Source organism: Pseudophryne corroboree, chromosome 1 (assembly GCF_028390025.1).
Source record: "Pseudophryne corroboree isolate aPseCor3 chromosome 1, aPseCor3.hap2, whole genome shotgun sequence".
Classification (NCBI taxonomy): Eukaryota; Metazoa; Chordata; class Amphibia; order Anura; family Myobatrachidae; genus Pseudophryne; species Pseudophryne corroboree.
This window is the reverse complement of record NC_086444.1, coordinates 454,887,240-454,909,603: the sequence shown is the minus strand read 5'-3', so window position 1 is coordinate 454,909,603 and position 22,364 is coordinate 454,887,240. Positions and strand designations below refer to the sequence as shown.

Below are 22,364 nucleotides of genomic sequence, written 5' to 3'. Positions count from 1 at the left end.
AAGGTACCCCTCCTACAACAGGGAAAGGGGTATTATTCCACACTATTTGTGGTACCGAAGCCGGACGGTTCGGTAAGACCTATTCTAAACCTGAAATCCTTGAACCTGTACATACAGAAATTCAAGTTCAAGATGGAGTCACTCAGAGCAGTGATAGCGAATCTGGAAGAAGGGGACTTCATGGTGTCCCTGGACATAAAAGATGCTTATCTGCATGTCCCAATTTACCCCTCACACCAAGGGTATCTCAGGTTCGTGATACAAGACTGTCATTATCAGTTTCAAACGCTGCCGTTTGGTTTGTCCACGGCCCCTCGGGTCTTTACCAAGGTAATGACCGAAATGATGGTTCTTCTACGAAGAAAAGGCGTATTAATTATCCCTTACTTGGACGATCTCCTGATAAGGGCAAAGTCCAGAGAACAGCTGGAAGTCGGTGTAGCACTAACCCAGGTAGTGCTTCAGCAACACGGGTGGATTCTGAATCTTCCAAAATCTCAATTGACCCCGACAACTCGTCTGCTGTTCCTGGGAATGATTCTGGACACGGTTCAGAAAAAGGTGTTTCTCCCGGAGGAGAAAGCAAGGGAGTTATCCGAACTTGTCAGGAACCTCCTAAAACCAGGAACTGTGTCAGTACATCAATGCACAAGAGTCCTGGGAAAGATGGTGGCTTCTTACGAAGCGATTCCATTCGGCAGATTCCATGCACGGACATTTCAGTGGGATCTGCTGGACAAATGGTCCGGATCGCATCTGCACATGCATCAGCGGATAACACTGTCACCAAGAACAAGGTTGTCTCTCCTGTGGTGGTTGCAGAGTGCCCATCTGTTAGAGGGCCGCAGATTCGGCATACAGGACTGGGTCCTGGTGACTACGGATGCCAGCCTACGAGGCTGGGGAGCAGTCACACAGGGAAGAAACTTCCAGGGCGTGTGGTCAAACCTGGAGACGTCCCTTCACATAAATATACTGGAGCTAAGAGCGATCTACAATGCTCTAAGCCTGGCAAAATCGCTGCTTCAGGGTCAGCCGGTGTTGATCCAGTCGGACAACATCACGGCAGTCGCCCACGTAAACCGACAAGGCGGCACGAGAAGCAGAAGAGCAATGACAGAAGCTGCAAGGATTCTGCGCTGGGCGGAGAATCATGTCATAGCACTGTCAGCAGTGTTCATCCCGGGAGTGGACAACTGGGAAGCAGACTTCCTCAGCAGACACGACCTTCACCCGGGAGAGTGGGGACTTCATCCAGACGTCTTCCACATGATTGTGAACCGTTGGGAAAGACCAAAGGTGGACATGATGGCGTCTCGCCTCAACAAAAAATTGGACAGATATTGCGCCAGGTCAAGAGACCCTCAGGCAATAGCTGTGGACGCTCTGGTAACACCGTGGGTGTACCAGTCAGTGTATGTGTTCCCTCCTCTGCCTCTCATACCAAAGGTACTGAGAATTATACGGAAAAGAGGAGTAAGAACAATACTGGTGGCTCCGGACTGGCCAAGAAGAACTTGGTATCCGGAACTTCAAGAGATGCTCACGGAGGATCCATGGCCTCTACCTCTAAGAAGGGATCTGCTTCAGCAGGGACCTTGTATGTTCCAAGACTTACCGCGTCTGCGTTTGACGGCATGGCGGTTGAACGCCGGATTCTAAAAGAAAAGGGCATTCCAGAGGAAGTTATTCCTACCTTGATTAAGGCTAGAAAGGAAGTGACTGTACAACATTATCACCGCATTTGGCGAAAATATGTTGCGTGGTGTGAGGCCAAGAAGGCTCCAACGGAAGAATTTCAATTGGGTCGATTCTTACATTTCCTGCAAGCAGGATTGTCTATGGGCCTAAAATTGGGGTCCATTAAAGTTCAAATTTCGGCCTTATCAATCTTCTTCCAGAAGGAATTGGCATCAGTGCCTGAAGTACAAACTTTTGTCAAAGGTGTACTACATATACAACCCCCAATAGTGCCTCCAGTGGCACCGTGGGATTTGAACGTAGTTTTGAATTTTCTCAAATCTCATTGGTTTGAGCCTCTAAAATCGGTAGATTTAAAATACCTTACATGGAAGGTAACCATGCTATTGGCCCTGGCTTCAGCCAGGAGAGTTTCAGAGTTGGCGGCTTTATCATACAAAAGCCCATATCTGATTTTCCATTCGGACAGGGCAGAACTGCGGACACGTCCTCATTTTCTCCCTAAGGTGGTTTCGGCTTTTCACTTGAACCAGCCTATTGTGGTGCCTGCGGCTACTAGCGACTTGGAGGACTCCAAGTTACTGGACGTTGTCAGAGCATTAAAAATATATATTTCAAGGACAGCTGGAGTCAGAAAATCTGACTCGTTGTTTATATTGTATGCACCCAACAAGATGGGTGCTCCTGCGTCTAAACAGACGATTGCACGTTGGATCTGTAGCACAATCCAACTTGCACATTCTGTGGCAGGCCTGCCACAGCCTAAATCTGTAAAGGCCCACTCCACAAGGAAAGTGGGCTCATCTTGGGCGGCTGCCCGAGGGGTCTCGGCATTACAACTTTGCCGAGCAGCTACGTGGTCAGGGGAGAACACGTTTGTAAAATTTTACAAATTTGATACTCTGGCTAAGGAGGACCTGGAGTTCTCTCATTCGGTGCTGCAGAGTCATCCGCACTCTCCCGCCCGTTTGGGAGCTTTGGTATAATCCCCATGGTCCTGACGGAGTCCCAGCATCCACTAGGACGTTAGAGAAAATAAGAATTTACTTACCGATAATTCTATTTCTCATAGTCCGTAGTGGATGCTGGGCGCCCATCCCAAGTGCGGATTGTCTGCAATACTTGTACATAGTTATTGTTACAAAGATCGGGTTATTACTATTGTTGTGAGCCATCTTTTCAGAGGCTACTTCGTTTTTTGTTATCATACTGTTAACTGGATTCAGATCACAAGTTGTACGGTGTGATTGGTGTGGCTGGTATGAGTCTTACCCGGGATTCAAGATCCTTCCTTATTGTGTACGCTCGTCCGGGCACAGTACCTAACTGAGGCTTGGAGGAGGGTCATAGGGGGAGGAGCCAGTACGCACCATGTGATCCTAAAAGCTTTATTTAGATGTGCCCTGTCTCCTGCGGAGCCCGCTATTCCCCATGGTCCTGACGGAGTCCCAGCATCCACTACGGACTATGAGAAATAGAATTATCGGTAAGTAAATTCTTATTTTCTAGTAGTCCGTAGTGGATGCTGGGCGCCCGTCCCAAGTGCGGACTTCTGCAATACTTGTATATAGTTATTGCTGCAATAAGGGCTATGTTATTGTTGCATCAGGGTTGAACTGATGCTCTATTGTAGTTCATACTGTTGACTGGGTAAGTTTATCACAAGTTATACGGTGTGATTGGTGTGGCTGGTATGAGTCTTACCCTGGATGTCCAAAATCCTTTCCTTGTACTGTCAGCTCTTCCGGGCACAGTTTCTCTAACTGAGGTCTGGAGGAGGGACATAGAGGGAGGAGCCAGAGCACACCAGAATCTAAATTCTATCTTAAAGTGCCCATGTCTCCTGCGGAGCCCGTCTATTCCCCATGGTCCTTACGGAGTCCCCAGCATCCACTACGGACTACGAGAAATAGATTTACCGGTAAGTAAAATCTTATTTTCCCCTGGAGAACAGGGTGTACAAATAAGCAGTCATTAGTTACCTTAGTCTTGTGCTCATTCCTTTTATGGTCCTTTTTTATATTTATCAGTTTTAAAATGGGTAGAGGGCTGGCTTGGCTCTGCAAACGTATCATTAATCTAATGTGGTCTGTTTCGTCTTAGTCCATCTTAAAGCAAAAGCTGCTGACTCAGATTCTCAATGCTATTTTTCCCATCATGTGTGCTGAGCCTCCTCTTGGGCAAATGGACCCAGAAGACCAAGATGACGAGGATGAAGAGTTGTTGGAAGAGGGGGCTGAAGTGGAGTCACCCAAACACTATGCAGTTCAGGTCAGCTATGGAGCACATGTATCTTCAGTTGTGTGCGTGTGCATTTAAGAATATGGAAAAGATATTCTTATATTGTGTTTGGTGTTACAGGTGATCGACATATTGGCTCTTCATCTTCCGCCTGAGAAGTTGTTTTCCCAGCTGGTACGTATAGCAGGATAAGTCCCCTGACATTCATGCTGACTAGTTTCACTAAAAGTTTGTTGACCATTACATTTACTCCATTACTCTTTGATCCTTGTAGATATATTTGAATCTCTACTACTAAAATAGGTTTCCTTCTATTGCCATCTCAATGATTACTTTACCTTAACCGCTTAATTTTTTTTCACCAGTATTGCCATTTGTATATGTAATAACTATGTTCGGGCTGTTATTACAGCAACCACGGTCACACTTGCTGGAAATCTTGGTATTATCATGACTTACATAGAAGTTAGCCTACTGCTGCCTGTATAGCACCTCTTTATAGAATTTATTGCATGGGCAATAAATAATGCCACGGCCGCAGGGCGCTGTATAAAAGTGACCCCCGGCTATGGCATTATCTGTCCAGCTAGTGGAGCCCGGTGCTGGTACAAAAAATACGGGGGGACCCCTACTCTTTTTGTCCCCCGTATTTTTTGCACCAGGCGCAGAGCCCGGTGCTGGTTGTTAAAATACGGGGGATCCCCTGTCATTTCCCCCCCCCCGTATTTTGGCAACCAGGACCGGCTCAAAGAGCCCGAGGCTGGTTATGCTTAGGAGGGGGGACCCCACGCATTTTTTTTTTTCCGGGTTTTTTACCATTCCATTAAAAAAAAAATATATATATATGTTTTTCAAAATATATAAATAATACTTGTGCCTCCAAAATAGACAAACCAAGTACCTAATCCCTTCTAATATAAATAGATATGCTATTACCAATAAAAAACACACAAAAAAAACATGTTTTTAAATTTTTTTTATTAGATTCCGCCAGCAAAGTGTGGCGGATTGAAAATGACGAATTTACTGTCTAAAAGCACTGTTGTCGAATTTACAATCTTCAATTGAATATACTTTTGTCGACTTGCCGCATTTGTACCATTGCAGAAATGTCGAATTTGACAAATGTCGAATTTCCAAAAGTTTAATTTGGAAAGTCCGTTTTTTGGACGAAAAGTACTGAATTGCATTGTCGAATTTGTTTTTTTTTTTGGGCGAAAATGTCCCGTTTTTCGACATTTTCGGGAATTCGACCGCAATTGCGTATACCCCTGTATGTTTAAAGGAAAGAAACCTGAGGTAATGTTTCCTCCCTCTCATGAACTGAACGCACTTTTTGAAAAGGCTTGGGAAAATCCTGACAAAAAGATACATGTTCCCTAAAGAATTCCAGTGGCATATCCGTTCCCCTCTGGGGACAGGGAAAGGTGGGAGTCAATCCCCACGGTAGACAAAGCTTTATCGCGTCTATCCAAAAAGGTGGCGCTTCCATCCCCTGACACGGCAGCCCTAAAGGAGGATGTAGTACGGTATGCCGGCGCTCGGGCTCCCGGCGACCAGCATACTGGCGCCGGGAGCCCGACCGCCAGCATACCAACAGCGGAGCGAGCGCAAAAAAGCCCCTTGCGGGCACTGTGGCGCGATACGCGCGCCGCACTATTTTATTCTCCCTCCAGGGGGGTCGTGGACCCCCACGAGGGAGAATAGCTGTCGGTATGCCAGGTGTCGGGATTCCGACGCCGGTATAATGTGCGCCGGGATCCCGACATTCGGCATACTGAAGACCACCCCTAAAGGATCCTGCGGATCGTAAGCAGGAAAATACACTAAAATCCATTTATGTCACTACAGGGTTGCTACTCAGGCCTACCGTTGCTTCGGCATGGGTGAGTAGCGCTATTGAAAAGTGGGCAGATAACTTGTTGTCATCTGAGGTAGATACCCTAGACAGGGATAGTGTGCTTTTGACTCTAGTTCACATCAGGGACGCTGCAGCATATTTAAAAGAAGCTGTAAGGGATATTGGCCTTTTGGGATCAAGGGCCAATGCCATAGCAGTCTCAGCAAGGAGAGCGTTGTGGATTCATCAATGGAATGCTGACGCTGACTCTAAGAAGGCGATGGAGTCTCTACCATTTAACGGTAGGGTCTTGTTTGGTGATGGCCTCACTGACCTGGTGTCTACGGCTACAGCGGGTAAGTCTTCATTTTTACCTTATGTTCCTGCACAGCAGAAGAAATCGCCTCACTATCAGATGCAGTCCTTTCGGCCCAATAAATTCAAAAAAGGACGTGGGTCCTCCTTCCTTGCTGCGAGGGGGAGAGGACGGGGAAAAAGGTCACAGGCTGTGGCAAGTTCCCAAGAGCAGAAGTCCTCCGGCTTCTACCAAATCCACCGCATGACGCTGGGGCTCCTCTGCGGTAGTCCGCATCGGTGGGGGCACGTTTCCAACTCTTCAGTCAGGTCTGGGTGCACTCGGACCTGGATCCTTGGATAGTAGACATAGTAACCCAAGGGTACAAGTTAGAGTTTCAAGACGTGCCCCCTCACCGATTTTTCAAATTGGCCTTGCCAGCTTCTCTTCTAGAAAGGGAGATAGTAAGCGCTGCGATACTAAAGTTGTGTCAAAATCAGGTAATTGTCACGGTGCCCCCGTCACAACAGGGGGAAGGTTTTTTTTTCTAGCCTGTTCGTGGTGCCGAAGCCGGATGGCTCAGTCAGACCGATTCTGAACCTAAAATCCCTCAATTTCTTTCTGAAAAGAGTCAAATTCAAGATGGAATCTCTCCGAGCAGTGATCTCCAGTCTGGAAGAGGGGGATTTTATGGTGTCGGTCGACATAAAAGATGCCTACTTACATGTCCCCATATATCCTCCACATCAGGCTTACCTGAGATTTGCTGTGCAGTTTTGTCATTACCAATTTCAGACGTTGCCGTTTGGTCTGTCCACGGCTCCGAGGATTTTCATCAAAGTAATGGCGGAAAATAAGATTTTACTCACCGGTAAATCTATTTCTCGTAGTCCGTAGTGGATGCTGGGACTCCGTAAGGACCATGGGGATTAGCGGCTCCGCAGGAGACTGGGCACAACTAAAGAAAGCTTTAGGACTACCTGGTGTGCACTGGCTCCTCCCACTAAGACCCTCCTCCAGACCTCAGTTAGGATACTGTGCCCGGAAGAGCTGACACAATAAGGAAGGATTTTGAATCCCGGGTAAGACTCATACCAGCCACACCAATCACACCGTATAACTCGTGATACTATACCCAGTTAACAGTATGAAATATAACTGAGCCTCTCAACAGATGGCTCAACAATAACCCTTTAGTTAGGCAATAACTATAAACAAGTATTGCAGACAATCCGCACTTGGGATGGGCGCCCAGCATCCACTACGGACTACGAGAAATAGATTTACCGGTGAGTAAAATCTTATTTTCTCTGACGTCCTAAGTGGATGCTGGGACTCCGTAAGGACCATGGGGATTATACCAAAGCTCCCAAACGGGCGGGAGTGTGCGGATGACTCTGCAGCACCGAATGAGCAAACTCTAGGTCCTCCTCAGCCAGGGTATCAAACTTGTAGACTCTTACAAAAATGTTTTAACCCGACCAAGTAACAGCTCGGCAAAGTTGTAAAGCCGAGACCCCTCGGGCAGCCGCCCAAGAAGAGCCCACTTTTCTCGTGGAATGGGCTTTTACAGAATTAGGGTGCGGCAGTCCAGCCGCAGAATGTGCAAGTTGAATTGTGCTACAGATCCAGCGAGCAATCGTCTGCTTAGAAGCAGGAGCACCCAGCTTGTTGGGTGCATACAGGAGAAATAGCGAGTCCGTTTTCCTGACTCCAGCTGTCCTGGAAACATATACTTTTCAGGGCCCTGACTACATCCAGTAACTTGGAATCCTCCAAGTCCCAAGTAGCCGCAGGCACCACAATAGGTTGGTTCACATTAAAAAATTATACCACCTTAGGAAGGAATTGGGAACGAGTCCTCAATTCCGCTTTATCCATATAAAATACAGATAAGGGCTTTTGTATGACAAAGCCGCCAATTCTAATACACGCCTGGCCGACGCCAAGGCCCACAGAATGACCACTTTCCACGTGAGGTATTATAGCTCCACGGATTTAAGTGGCTCAACCCAATGCGACTTCAGGAAATCCAACACCACGTTGAGATCCCACGGTGCCACTGGAGGCACAAACGGGGGCTGACTATGCAGCACTCCCTTAACAGAAGTCTGAACTTCAGGCAGTGAAGCCAGTTCAATTTTGGAAGAAAATCGATAGAGCCGAAATCTGGACCTTAATGGAACCCAATTTTAGGCCCATAGTCACCTCTGACTGTAGGAAGTGCAGAAATCGACCTAGCTGAAATCTCTCCTTTGGGGCCTTCCTGGCCTCACAGTACGCAACATATTTCCGCCATATGCGGTGATAATGGTTTGCGTTCACTTCTTTCCTAGCTTCAAATAGCGTAGGGATAACTTCCTCCGGAATTCCCTTTTCCTTCAGGATCCGGCGTTCAACCGCCATGCCGTCAACGCAGCCGCGGTACGTCTTGGAACAGACAGGCCCCCTGCTGCAGCAGGTCCTGTCTGAGCGGCAGAGGCCATGGGTCCTCTGAGATCATTTCTTGGAGTTCTGGTTACCAAGCTCTTCTTGGCCAACCCGGAAAAATTAGTATAGTTCTTACTCCTCTCCTTCTTATTATTCTCATTACCCTGGGTAAGAGAGGCAGAGAAGGGAACACATACACCGACTGGTACACCCACGGTGTTACCAGAGCGTCCACAGCTATCGCCTGAGGGTCCTTGACCTGGCGCAATATCTTTGTAACTTTTAGTTGAGGCGGGACGCCATCATGTCCACCTGTGGCCTTCCCCAACGGTGTACAATAATTTGGAAGACTTCTGGATGAAGTCCCCACTCTCCCGGGTGGAGGTTTCTTAGTTGTCCACTCCGGGAATGAACACTGCTGACAGTGCTAACACATGATTTTCCGCCCATCGGAGAATCCTTGTGGCTTCTGCCATCGCCATCCTGCTTCTTGTGCCGCCCTGTCGGTTTACATGAGCGACCGCCGTGATGTTGTCTGACTGGATCAGCACCGGCCGGTGTTGAAGCAGGGGTCTAGCCTGACTTAGGGCATTGTAAATGGCCCTCCGTTCCAGAATATTTATGTGTAGGGAAGTCTCCTGACTTTTCCATAGCCTTGGAAGTTCCTTCCCTGTGTGACTGCCCCCCAGCCTCGAAGGCTGGCATCCGTGGTCTCTGTCTAGAGACAACAACTCCTTGGACTTCTCCTCTGGGAGAAACCCTTTTTATCCTATTCTGTGTCCAGAACCATACCCAGGAACAGTAGACGCGTCGTAGGAAACAGCTGCGACTTTGGAATATTCAGAATCCAGCCGTGCTGTTGTAGCACTTCCCGAGATAGTGCTACTCCGACGAACAACTGCTCCCTGGACCTCGCCTTTATAAGGAGATCGTCCAAGTACGGGATAATTATTTCGGCCATTACCTTGGTAAATACCTCGGTGCCGGGGACAGACCAACGGTAACGTCTGGAATTGGTAATGACAATCCTGTACCACAATATTGAGGTACTCCTGGTGAAGAGGGTAAATAGGGACATGCAGGTAATCATCCTTGATGTCCAGTGATACCATGAAATTCTCCAGGCTTGCAATAATCGCCCTGAGCGATTCCATTTTGAACTTGAACCTTCGTATATAAGTGTTCAAGGCTTTCAATTTTAGAATGGGTCTCACCGAACCGTCTGGTTTCGGTACCACAACATTTTGGAATAGTAACCCCGGCCTTGTTGAAGGAGGGGTACCTTGCTTTCACCTGCTGGAAGTACAGCTTGTGAATTGCCGCCAGTACTACCTTTCTCCGAGGGCAGCCGGCAAGGCTGATGTGAGGTAACGGCGAGGGGGAGTCGCCTCGAACTCCAGCCTGTATCCCTGTGATACTATTTGCAGAACCTAGAGATCCACCTGTGGGCAAGCCCACTGGTCCCTGAAGTTCCCGAGACGCGCCCCTACCGCACCTGTCTCCACCTGTGGAGCCCCAGCGTCATGCGGTGGACTCAGAGGAAGCGGGGGAAGATTTTTGATCCTGGGAACTGGCTGCTGGTGCAGCTTTTTTCCTTCTTCCCTTGTCTCTGTGCAGAAAGGAAGCGCCTTTGACCCGCTTGCTTTTCTGAAGCCGAAAGGACTGTACCTGAAAATACGGTGCTTTCTTAGGCTGTGAGGAAACCTGAGGTAAAAAAATTTCTTCCCAGCTGTTGCTGTGGACACGAGGTCCCAGAGACCATCCCCAAACAATTCCTCACCCTTATAAGGCAGAATCTCCATGTGCCTTTTACAGCCAGCATCACCTGTCCACTGCCGGTTTTCTAATACCCTCCTGGCAGAATGGACATTGCATTAATTCTGGATGCCAGCCGGCAAATATCCCTCTGTGCATCCTTTATATATAAGACTAACGTCTTAAATATGCTCAATGTTAGCAAAATATTATCCCTGTCTTAGCGTATTAATATTATCCAACAGGGTATCAGACCACGCTGCAGCAGCCCTATTTATGCTGAGGCAATTGCAGGTCTCAGTATATAACCTGAGTGTGTAAATGCAGACTTCAGGATCGCCTCCTGCTTTTTATCAGCAGGTTCCTTCAAGTTGGCCGTATCCTAAGACGGCAGTGCCACCTTTTGACAAACGTGTGAGCGCCTTATCCACCCTAAGGGATATCTCCCAACGTGACCTATCCTCTGGCGGGAAAGGGTACGCCATCAGTAACTTTTTAGAAATTACCAGTTTCTTATCGGGGGAAACCACGCTTCTTTACACACTGGCTGCTTTTTCTCCCCAAATATAAAACCCCTTTTATGTGGTACTTGGGTTCATGTCAGAAAATGCGTAACACATTTTTCATTGCCGAGATCATGTAACGGATGTTCCTAGTGGATTGTGTATATGTCTCAACCTCGTCGCCACTGGAGTCAGACTCCGTGTCGACATCTGTGTCTGCCATCTGAGGTAACGGGCGTTTTTTGAGCCCCTGATGGCCTTTGAGACGCCTGGGCAGGCGCGGGCTGAGAAGCCGGCTGTCCCACAGCTGTTACGTCATCCAGCCTTTTATGTAAGGAGTTGACACTGTCGGTTAATACCTTCCACCTATCCATCCACTCTGGTGTCGGCCCCACAGGGGGCGACCTCCCATTTATCGGCCTCTGCTCCGCCTCCACGTAACCTTCCTCATCCAACATGTCGACACAGCCGTGCCGACACACCGCACACACACAGGGAATGCTCTGACTGAGGACAGGACCCCACAAAGACCTTTGGGGAGACAGAGAGAGAGTATGCCAGCACACACCAGAGCGCTATATAATGCAGGGATTAACACTATAACTGAGTGATTTTTCCCCACATAGCTGCTTGTATACATATATTGCGCCTAAATTTAGTGCCCCCCCTCTCTTTTTAACCCTTTGAGCCTGAAAACTACAGGGGAGAGCCTGGGGAGCTGTCTTCCAGCTGCACTGTGAAGAGAAAATGGCGCCAGTGTGCTGAGGGAGAAGCCCCGCCCCTTTTTCAACTGACTTTCTCCCGCTTTTTCTGGAATACTGGCAGGGGTAATTTTACATCTATATAGCCTCTAGGACTATATATGATGTAGATTTGCCAGCCAAGGTGTCATATATTGCCCTCAGGGCGCCCCCCCCAGCGCCCTGCACCCATCAGTGACCGGAGTGTGAGGTGTACATGAGGAGCAATGGCGCACAGCTGCAGTGCTGTGCGCTACCTTGGTGAAGACCGAAGCATTCTGCCGCCGATTTTCCGGTCCTCTTCATGCTTCTGGCTCTGTAAGGGGGACGGCGGCGTGGCTCCGGGAACGAACACCAAGGTCGGGTCCTGCGGTCGATCCCTCTGGAGCTAATGGTGTCCAGTAGCCTAAGAAGCCCAAACTACCACCTGTTAGGTAGGTTCTCTTCTTATCCCCTTAGTCCCTCGCTGCAGTGAGTCTGTTGCCAGCAGATCTCACTGTAAAATAAAAAACCTAAATATACTTTCTTTCTAGGAGCTCAGGAGAGCCCCTAGTGTGCATCCAGCTCAGCCGGGCACAAGAATCTAACTGAGGTCTGGAGGAGGGTCTTAGTGGGAGGAGCCAGTGCACACCAGGTAGTCCTAAAGCTTTCTTTAGTTGTGCCCAGTCTCCTGCGGAGCCGCTAATCCCCATGGTTCTTACGGAGTCCCAGCATCCACTTAGGACGTCAGAGAAATGATGGTTCTCAAGCAGGGAATCACAGTTATCCCGTACTTGGACGATCTCCTCATAAAGACGAGGTCCAAGGAGCAATTGTTGAAGAATGTTGCCCTTTCACTGACGATTCTGCAACAACACGGTTGGCTCCTAAATTTGCCAAAATCACAGTTGGATCCGACGACACGGCTGTCGTTCCTGGGTATGATTCTGGATACAGAATTGCAGAGTTTTTCTTCCAGTGGAAAAAGCTCTGGAAATACAGAACATGGTAAAACAGATTCTGAAACCGGCAAAGGTGTCAGTTCTTCAATGCACTCGGTTGCTGGAGAAGATGGTGGCAGCCTACGAGGCCATTCCGTATGGCAGGTTCCATGCCAGGATGTTTTAGTGGAACCTGTTGGACCAGGGGTCCGGGTCTCACCTGGACATGCACCGGAAAATAATTCTATCTCCCAGGACCAGAATCTCTCTTCTGTGGTGGCTGCACAGTTCTCGCCTTCTGCAGGGACGCAGGTTCGGCATTTTAAGGATTGGATCCTGGTGACCACAGATGCAAGCCTCCGAGGCTGGGGAGCAATCACACAGGGAAGAAACTTTCAGGGAAAGTGGTCGAGTCAAGAAGCTTGTCTACACATAAACATTCTGGAATTAAGAGCCATTTACAACGGCATACTGCAAGCAGAACATCATCTTTGAGGTCTGCCTGTCTTGATTCAGTCAGACAACGTGAAAGCAGTGGCGTACATAACCCACCAAGGCGGAACAAGGAGCACAGCCGCGATGGCCGAGGCCACGAAGATTCTTCGCTGGGCGGAGAGACATGCCAGCGCTCTGTCAGCAGTTTTCATTCCAGGAGTGGACAACTGGGAAGCAGACTTCCTCAGCTGACACGATCTCCATCTAGGAGAGTGGGGTCTTCATCAAGAGGTCTTTGTAGAAGTGACAAGTCGTTGGGGAGTTCCTCAAGTAGACATGATGGCGTCCCGCCTCAACAAGAAACTTCAGAGATATTGTTCCAGGTCAAGGGACCATCAAGCGATAGCGGTGGACGCCCTAGTAACACCGTGGGTGTTTCCGTCGGTATATGTGTTGCCTCCACTTCCACTCATTCCAAAGGTGATAAAACTTATAAGAAGAACAAGGGTTCAGGCGATCCTCATTGTTCCGGATTGGCCAAAAAGGGCCTGGTATCCAGATCTTCAGGAGTTGCTCATAGAAGATCCCTGGCCCCTTCCTCTTCGGGAGGACCTGTTACAACAGGGGCTGTGCGTGTATCAGGAGTTACCGCGGCTGCGTTTGACGGCGTGACGGTTGAACTCCAAATACTAGCCCGAAAGGGTATTCCCAGTGAAGTCATTCCCACACTTCTTCAGGCTAGAAAAGAAATAACGGCAAAGCATTACCACCGTATTTGGAGAAAATGTGTGTCTTGGTGTGAATCCAAGAAGGCTCCTACGGAAGAATTTCACCTGGGGCGTTTGCTCCATTTCCTACAAGCAGGTGTGGATGCGGGCCTAAAGTTAGGCTCTATTAAAGTACAGATTTCGGCCTTGTCGATCTTTCTTTCAGAAAGAATTGGTTTCTCTTCCAGAAGTTCAGACCTTCGTAAAAGGCGTGCTGCACATCCAACCTCTATTTGTGCCTCCTGTGGCACCGTGTGATCTTATTCTGGTGTTGCAATTTTTGCAATCACTTTGGTTTGAACCTTTGAGAAAGGTTGAGTTAAAATTCCTTACTTGGAAAGTGGACATGCTGTTGGCCTTGGCGTCAGCAAGGCGAGTGTCTGAATTGGCAGCTTTGTCTCCTAAAAGCCCCTATTTGGATTTTCCATGCGGATAGAGCAGAGTTGAGAACTCGTCAACAATTTCTGCCAAAAGCGGTTTCATCTTTTCACGTAAACCAGCTTATTGTGGTGCCAGTGGCTACTGAAGCCTTGGCGGAGTCAAAGTCTCTCGATGTGGTCAGGGCTTTGAAGATCTATGTCGCCAGAACGGCGCAGATTAGGAAAACAGAGGCTCTGTTTGTCCTGTGGGCTCCCAACAAGATTGGGGCTCCTGCTTCTAAGCAGACTATTGCGCTCTGAATTTGTAATACGATTCAGCAGGCTCATTCTACGGCAGGATTGGCGTTCCTGAAATCGGTGAAAGCCCATTTTACCAGAAAGGTGGGCTCATCCTGGGCGACTGCCCAGGGAGTCTCGGCGTTACAACTTTGCCGAGCTGCTACTTGGTCGGGATCAAACACTTTTGCGAAGTTTTACAAGTTTGATACCCTGGCTGAGAAGGACCTCTTGTTTGGTCAATCGGTGCTGCAGAGTCATCCGCACTTTCCCGCCCGTTTTAGAGCTTTGGTATAAACCCCATGGTTCTTGAAGAATCCCCAGCATCCTCTAGGACGTATGAGAAAATATGATTTTAATACCTACCGGTAAATCCTTTTCTCTTAGTCCGTAGAGGATGCTGGGCGCCCCGTCCCAGTGTGGGCTGTATCTGCAGTTTTGTTATAGTTACGCTCAAATCTGTGACTGCTGTTGGTCATGCCGTTGCATGCGTTGTTTGTTGAATGCCATGTTGTACGGCGTGTTGGTGGTGTGAGCTGGTATGTATCTCACCTTAGTTTAAAATACAGGTTGAGTATCCCTTATCCAAAATGCTTGGGACCAGAAGTATTTTGGATATCGGATTTTTCCGTAATTTGGAATAATTGCATACCATAATGAGAGATCATGCTGATTGGACCCAAGTCTAAGCACAGAATGTATTTATGTTTCATATACACCTTATACACACAGCCTGAATGTCATTTTAACCAATATTTTTTATAACTTTGAGCATTAAACAAAGTGTGTGTACATTCACACAAATCATTTGTTTCATATACACCTTATACACACAGCCTGAAGGTCATTTAATACAATATTTTTAATAACATTGTGTATTAAACAAAGTTTGTGTTCATTGAGCCATCAGAAATCAAAGGTTTCACTATCTCACTCTCACTCAAAAAATTCTGTATTTCGGAATATTCCGTATTTCGGAATATTTGGATATGGGATACTCAACCTGTAATTAAATAAATTATATTTCTTGAAATGTCTGTCTCCCTGGGCACAGTTCCTATAACTGGAGTCTGGAGGAGGGGCATAAAGGGAGGAGCCAGTTCACACCCATTCAAAGTCTTATAGTGTGCCCATGTCTCCTGCGGATCCCTTCTATACCCCATGGTTCTTGAAGCATCCCCAGCATCCTCTATGGACTAAGAGAAAAGGATTTACCGGTAGGTATTAAAATCCTATTATTATTTTTTTACATGTGGTCAATGTAAGGTTAAATTACCATGTGGACAGCTGGGCTCGGGGGCTTTGTGCACGGACTGTTTTTCAGGGTGCACTCTGTGTGTTGTAGGGGTGGCGGTGTTTAAGGGTTATTGAATGGAGCAGGCTCAGGCCTTGAGCAAGTCCAAATAAGCTGGTCAGACTGGTGTGACTGAGGGAAATGCAGGCTCAGGCACCCTTCACTCCTTTTTCCTTGTGGGGGCAGGTTGTCTGCTCCCTAGCGTTGCCGGGGTAAACCTACTTGAGTCCAGTCCATGGAACTGTCTGCATTGGTATATGCAAATGCAAAGGTCTCTTCGAACTTGGAGTGGAACTCTGAAGAACCCTGGCTCAGGAAGTTACAGAAGCATCATCACTCCTCCAGGATTCCCTAGGAGTACTCTGGATCTGAGGAAAAGGCGGGTGAGCTTCCATATGAGTTGCTTCACCAAGAGCACTTCATTCCCTCTTCTTGTCAGGGAGTAGAGCTTGGGGCCTTTTTGGTGTCCCTGGACATTCACGATGCCTACTTGCATGTGCCAATAGCATACTCTCATCAACGGTTTCTCCGGTTTGCTGTCCTCCAGCAACATTTCCAATTTTGGGCACTGCCCTTTGGCCTTCCTACAGCTCCTCAGATCTTCACCAAAATCATGGCTGTTGTGGCGGCCCATCTTTGTCGTCAGGGGGTCAGAATACTCCCATGCCTGGATGACCTGCTGATTCTGGCACACTCTCCAAATATCCTTCACCACCATCTTCAGATGACCATTGCCTTTCTTCAAATACATGGCTGACTCATCAACTGGAAAAAAGTTCTCCCTAACACCTTCCCAACAGATGTTGCATATGGGAGCTCTCCTAGATTCTCATAACAGGGTATTTTCCTGCCAGCAGACAGAATTTCCGCACTGCAAACAAGCATACACAAGCTACTTCACGGTTGCAGGTTTCCATTCACTCAGCAATGCAAGTCCTGGGGTCCATGGTCTCCACCTTTGTCATCTGAGACTTGCCACCAGTGACTTAGGGGTTACCTCAAAACGTGTCGTTAATGAAAACCCGGTAACTGCCACAAGCAAAGGAAGATTAAATTTATCAATGCCAAACTGCCCTTCATAGCTATCTGCATTCAGAATTATTAATAGCACCCTCACTTACGCTTCGGAAGTAGCTTTGGCCTCACAGGCTCGCAGATTCACCAAGAGACACAGAATCCGCCAGAATTATCTTGTAATTTTTACTGTACAAAATAATCTAAGGTATGATTATAATAAATATATAAGATTACAAATATGGATAGAAATACAGTACATGAATCTCAAAAAAATAAACCGGGCATAATATTTCAGAACCTCGAACTTACACAAAGAACTTAGTTGATTCCGATGTGGGGGACTGCACAATTGAGCATATAGGTTCACCCCTCAGCACATCACTGAATCACCAAAAGTAACACTGAGCCTTGAGGGAGAAGTGCAATTATACTCACAGCTGTACAATCTCCCTCCCACCTTTTTGTTTTAACTAACTCAGTACTGGACAATTAAGGGATCATACACTCTGAAGTCTGTCTAGCAATAGATGGGGGAGGGGGAGAGTTAGCCCAATGATCACAGAAATGTCACCCCTCCCTGGAGGTGAAAATCTCATAACCTTGTTTACAATTTCCTGACCTGGTTTGGTTGTTGGAAACTGAAGGTATCCCTTTTCCAATTTTATTGGGGTCTGGTTAAGAGATCCTTATCTAACATTCTGACTGTAAGAGACATCAATTCCTTTCTCACCTGTTATACATAGGGATACATATAGGACACATGCTATTACCATATAGGTGTGTAAATGTCACATCTCCGTCACAGTGGAATACTCCAAATTCTACTCCAGGCCCCTTCAACATCTGCAACAGTTAAATCGGTCTCTGAATAGACATAAGGCTCCCCTAGAACACAAAGGTATCTCTAGTCTTTCTAAGCGGGCTACTTCCTCCTCACAATCCACAGTCCTCTCTGATGTGTCAAATGAGGAGGAGGGGGAGCATACGGCTCTTTCTGACACAGACTCCTGTGTTGCAGAGGAGGATGCCCCTATGTCTGAAGAGGTCCCTGCCCTTGTGGATACTATTAAGCATGTCCTCCAGCTCACAGACGAGGAAGAACCCACTACTGTGGCTAAGAAAACTGATATGTTTAAAAATCCGAAGGTGGTTAAAGCTAAATTATCCCACTCTGATTATTTGCTGGACATCAGACGTGAACCCTGGGCTACCCTGCGTAAGAAGTTCCCTGTCTCTAAAAGGGCCTTGGCCCGTTATCCTTTATCAACAGAGGTATGTAACAAATGGGAAAACCCTTGCCGGTGGATTCTCATGTCACCCGTCTAGTGGTGTCATCCACTCTGCCGGTTACTACTGTCGCCTCTCTGAAGGAACCAACCGATAAATGTATTGAGGGTTGTCTGAAATCTATTTACTCCCTTACAGGGGCCATTCATAGACCCACTATAGCTGCTACTAGGGCTGCAAAGGCTATAGAAGCTTGGGCTCAGGCATTGGAAGAGGAACTGCCTGGGGATGTTTTTGAGGAAAGCAGGCAATGTGGGAGATTTATCACATCTTGGAGAGAGATAAAGTGAAGAGAGCTAAAAGTACCAAACAGCTTCTAAAGCTATGTACACACTTTCCAGTTATCAAACCAATCAGCCAAAAATTGGCTGATCGGACAGATAATTGGATCGTGTGTATGCAGGAGCATCAGAGAGGTTTTAACCGATAAACGCTCAAAATGCTCCTGATTAGGTGAATGCTATCATGTTTCCTGCACATGCTATATCGTCCCTGACTTCCCAGTCCCATTTTAGAGATGAGACAGAGTACATACACACTTTTTATTTGTAATCGGGATGCTTCTTCAGTCACAGACTTTGCTAATTATTTAAATAACACATATGGCCTATCTTCCACGTGCAGATATCACCCTTCATTTGTTAATTTCTTTTTCATCCACTAGGGGTCACTGGAGTACTCTTGGGATATGGACGGTGTTAGCAAGGACAGGCACTGAATATTTAAATTTAGTAACTCTCCTCCCCTCCATACTCCCAGAATACTCAGTGTTTTTTCGGTGCTCACATGGATAGGAGCACAAAGCGTGGAGCTCCTCCACATATTTTACTTTTAGATTATTTTATTTTTATTTTTTATACTTTTTTTCTAATTACAATCCCTTCCCAGTTTACACAAAAGCTATGGGTCCGGGATTACAGAAGCTGCTGCGTGTCGGTTCTCACAATAGGAGCACCCTCACAGCCACAAGCAGCTCAGCTAACTTCAGCTGAGGCTGCAGAAAGGACTGGACGGAGTTTGCTCGAGAAGCCCCGTCAGAGCCCAAGAGCACAGGTCAGCTACCTTCAGCTGAGACTACAGAACGGAGCTTGCTAGAGAAGCCCCGTCAGAGCACAGGATCATAGGTATTTATGACCAGGGCGGTCAGCTCACGCTGACGCCCCGCCGTGTGGGGGGAACTGTTATGTGCGTCGCCCGATGTCATCCCGCTGCTCCGCTCCCCTCCACCGCTGATAACAGCTCCCTGCCGCCACTCCCCTACTCCCGGCCGCCGCTCGGAGGGATATGCTGAACGGCCGCTGCAAGCGCCGTTGTCAGCGCTCCCTGCCTGTTGTGCACAATCAGACCGCGGACAGCGTTCAGTGCTGCCGCGGTCTGTCCCTGTAACGGCCGGAGGCTCCGTCACTTAGGGGAAGGAAGCTGCCGGCGTCTCTGCTCACTCAGATCGCGGACAGCGTTAACTGCTGCCGCGGTCTGTCTCGGTAACGGTCGGCAGCTCAGCGTAACAGTCGCTGCCAGCGCTCCCTGCACACGCTATGGGGGAAGCAGGAGGGGAAGATGCCGGCGCCTCTGATCACTCAGACCGCGGACAGTGCACACTGCTGCCGCGGTCTGTCCCTATAAAACGGCCCTCTAGTAACAAGTGGGCTCATGCTGGGCAGTCAGGAGGTTTCCCTGTCCCTGTTACATGCAGCGCAGCTGCAGTGGGGGGGGGGGGGAGAGATTATGCCACAGCTGCAGCAATAGACAGCCTCTGCTAAAGAAAGGGCTGCATTGTGTTATATATGCATACGGATTAAACAAGCACTTATTATACCATAAAAAATGTATATAAAATGCTATAGGTATATATGGTCACGTAAGGAAATATGTTCTTTGACTATAAGCACATGGCTGGAGTCCATTTTAATCTTACTTTCTGTTTCATTTCCAGAACGTTCCTGTCCTACAACACTGTTCCACCAGATGGCGCAGGGGTGTTAGTAGGAATTTTTGGATCAGGTTTCTTATAGTCTGCCCACGTGCACTGCACTTTGGCCATATACACATTTTAGTAATTTTACTGAGGTGGAATTTGTCTGGTTACATAATGAGTAAGTCACCAGCAAAAACGAAAAAGTAGTTTCACTGCAATGTCTGTAACAGTGGGTTCCCGGAGGGTTCTGCCACATGCACAGTATATTTTATACTCCCATTTCATCTCCGATTTTGCAAAGATAGTTATCATTTGCCTTATAAATTTCCAGTTTCTGCTATGTTGCAATCCTGACGATTCTATGCCAGGCCTAACTGTGCAAGATGAATATGAGAAGGGTGAATAGACCAGCAGTCAGATAGTGTGGGTGCGTCAGTCTCTGAAGTTTACAGAGACTGAGGAACCTCTGACAAATTATAAGGTGGTCTTTACTAGACGACACATCTCCAGCGTGTTTCTTATTTTTTTCGGAAACTCTAAATAAGATGTTAATATAGAATCCTGATACACAGGTTTCTAAACCTCGCCGATTTAAGTCTAGTTACCCGTTTCCAGAGTCTGTGACATCTACATGGGAGCTATGCTAAAGTCGATGTATACAGCAGCCAGGGGTGTTGCTTTGACCGTGTTTGATTGGCATTTGGGTAACTACGGCGTTGCTTGTATGGATAACAGGACTCAGGTCCGCCCTACAAGACGACCTTCTCGCGGATCAAATCTGCGAAGCTGCTGATTATCTACGTACAGCTTCTACAGACGTCTGACTAGTCAGTTCTCGCATTTCAGCGTCACTAGTTGCGGCACGACAAGCGCTCTGGCTGCGGAGGCAAAGGTCGAGAGAAGAATAGAAGCATTACCTTACGCAAAAGTTGTTTGGTCCTGAATTGGACAAATGGATTTTTCAGACCACGGGGGGGCAAGTCTGCTTTCCTACCACTGCTTCCAACGGTACCTAGACGGAAATAGTCTGGACCAGCGTTCAAATCCTTTAGACCTCAGCCCTTTCGAGGCCGTGGTAGAGGAACAACCGCACCTGGTGGACGAGGCAGAGGACGTGGTTTTCAACAAACCACCACCCGTCATCAAAACGCTAAGGTCACCGACAAGCCAGTGGCATGATGGACTTCCAGTCCATCTCGGATCTCCAGTTGTGGGGGCACGCCTTCATACGTTCCATTTGGCGTGGTTCCAGACATCCACGGATGGGTGGATCCGCAATTTAGTGTTAAAAGGTTACGAAATAGAGTTCGACTGTCTCCCATCACTGTGGTTTTTCAAGACAGGACTGCCTGTGTTGGACGACAAGAAGGCGGTTCTCCAAATTGCCATTCAGTCTCTGCTGGATTCAGCAGTTTTGATTCTTGTCCCTGTTCACCAACAAGGTCAGGGTTATTATTCCAGTCTTTTTGTAGGACCAAAGCCGGATGGCTCGGTCAGACCAATATTGAACTTAAAGGGTCTCAATCAGTACGTCACTTACTACAGATTCAAGATGGAATCCCTGCGGTCAGTGTTGCAGGTTTAGAGCCACAGGAATTCATGATTGCGCTGGATCTCAAGGATGCGTACTTACACATTCCAATTTGGCCACCTCATCAGAGGTTCTTCTGTTTTGCGATACGGCAAAACCATTACCAGTTTCAGGCTTTACCGTTTGGCCTCTCATCAGCGCCTCGGGTATTCACCAAAGTGATGTCTGTGATGATAGCTCATCTCAGATCCCTGGGAGTGATAATAGTTCCGTATTTGGACGATTTACTTATCAAAGCTCCGTCTCAACAGATGCTCCTCCAACATGCGTTGCTAACGTACAATGTGCTAGTTCAGCGCGGTTGGATTGTCAACTTCAAGAAATCACATCTGATTCCGTCTCAACGACTTCAATTCCTAGGAATGATTCTCGATACGGTAGATCAAAGAATTTACCTACCAGAACAGAAAGTATGGAGTATTCGTCATCTGGTACAATTAGTGCTCAAGCCACGCACAGTCTCGGTACATTTGTGCATTCGCTTGTTAGGCACAATGGTGGCAGCTTTCGAATCGCTTCAGTTCCGAAGATTTCACTCGCGTCCTTTTCAACTGGATGTGCTCACACAGTGGTCGGGCTCGCATATGCAGATTCACCAGATGGTGAGGTTGTCTCCACGGGCCAGAGTATGTTTACTCGGGTGGCTCAAAGTACACAATCTAACTGCAGGGAAACAGTTCGGCGTCTGGAATTGGATAATTCAAACGACGGACGCGAGTCTCAGAGGTTGGGGAGCTGTGGTTCAAAATTGTCAGCCCCAGGGTCTCTGGGCGGATCACGAAAGATTGCTGTCTATAAATGTCCTGGAACTCCGGGCAATTTACAATGCGCTACGACAAGCAGTGCACATGCTCTGGTCTCAGACTGTCCAGGTGCAGTCAGACAACGCGGCGGCGGTCGCGTACATCAACAAACAAGGAGGAACGACAAGCCGCATGACCATGCGGGAAGTAGCTCGAATCCTCAATTGGGCTGAG

At 47.7% G+C, this 22,364-nt stretch overlaps 1 protein-coding gene across 2 annotated transcripts in view; it reads left to right on the top strand.

Moving 5' to 3' along the window:
* The window catches only part of IPO4 (importin 4), a 272,271-nt gene that overhangs the window by 142,484 nt on the left and 107,423 nt on the right, over positions 1-22,364 (top strand). For both annotated transcript variants that reach the window (XM_063913651.1, XM_063913652.1), the window contains exons 10-11: positions 3,805-3,972; positions 4,063-4,116. In XM_063913651.1, coding sequence (XP_063769721.1) covers positions 3,805-3,972; positions 4,063-4,116 — 222 coding nt within the window. The remainder of the gene's footprint in view (positions 1-3,804; positions 3,973-4,062; positions 4,117-22,364) is intronic.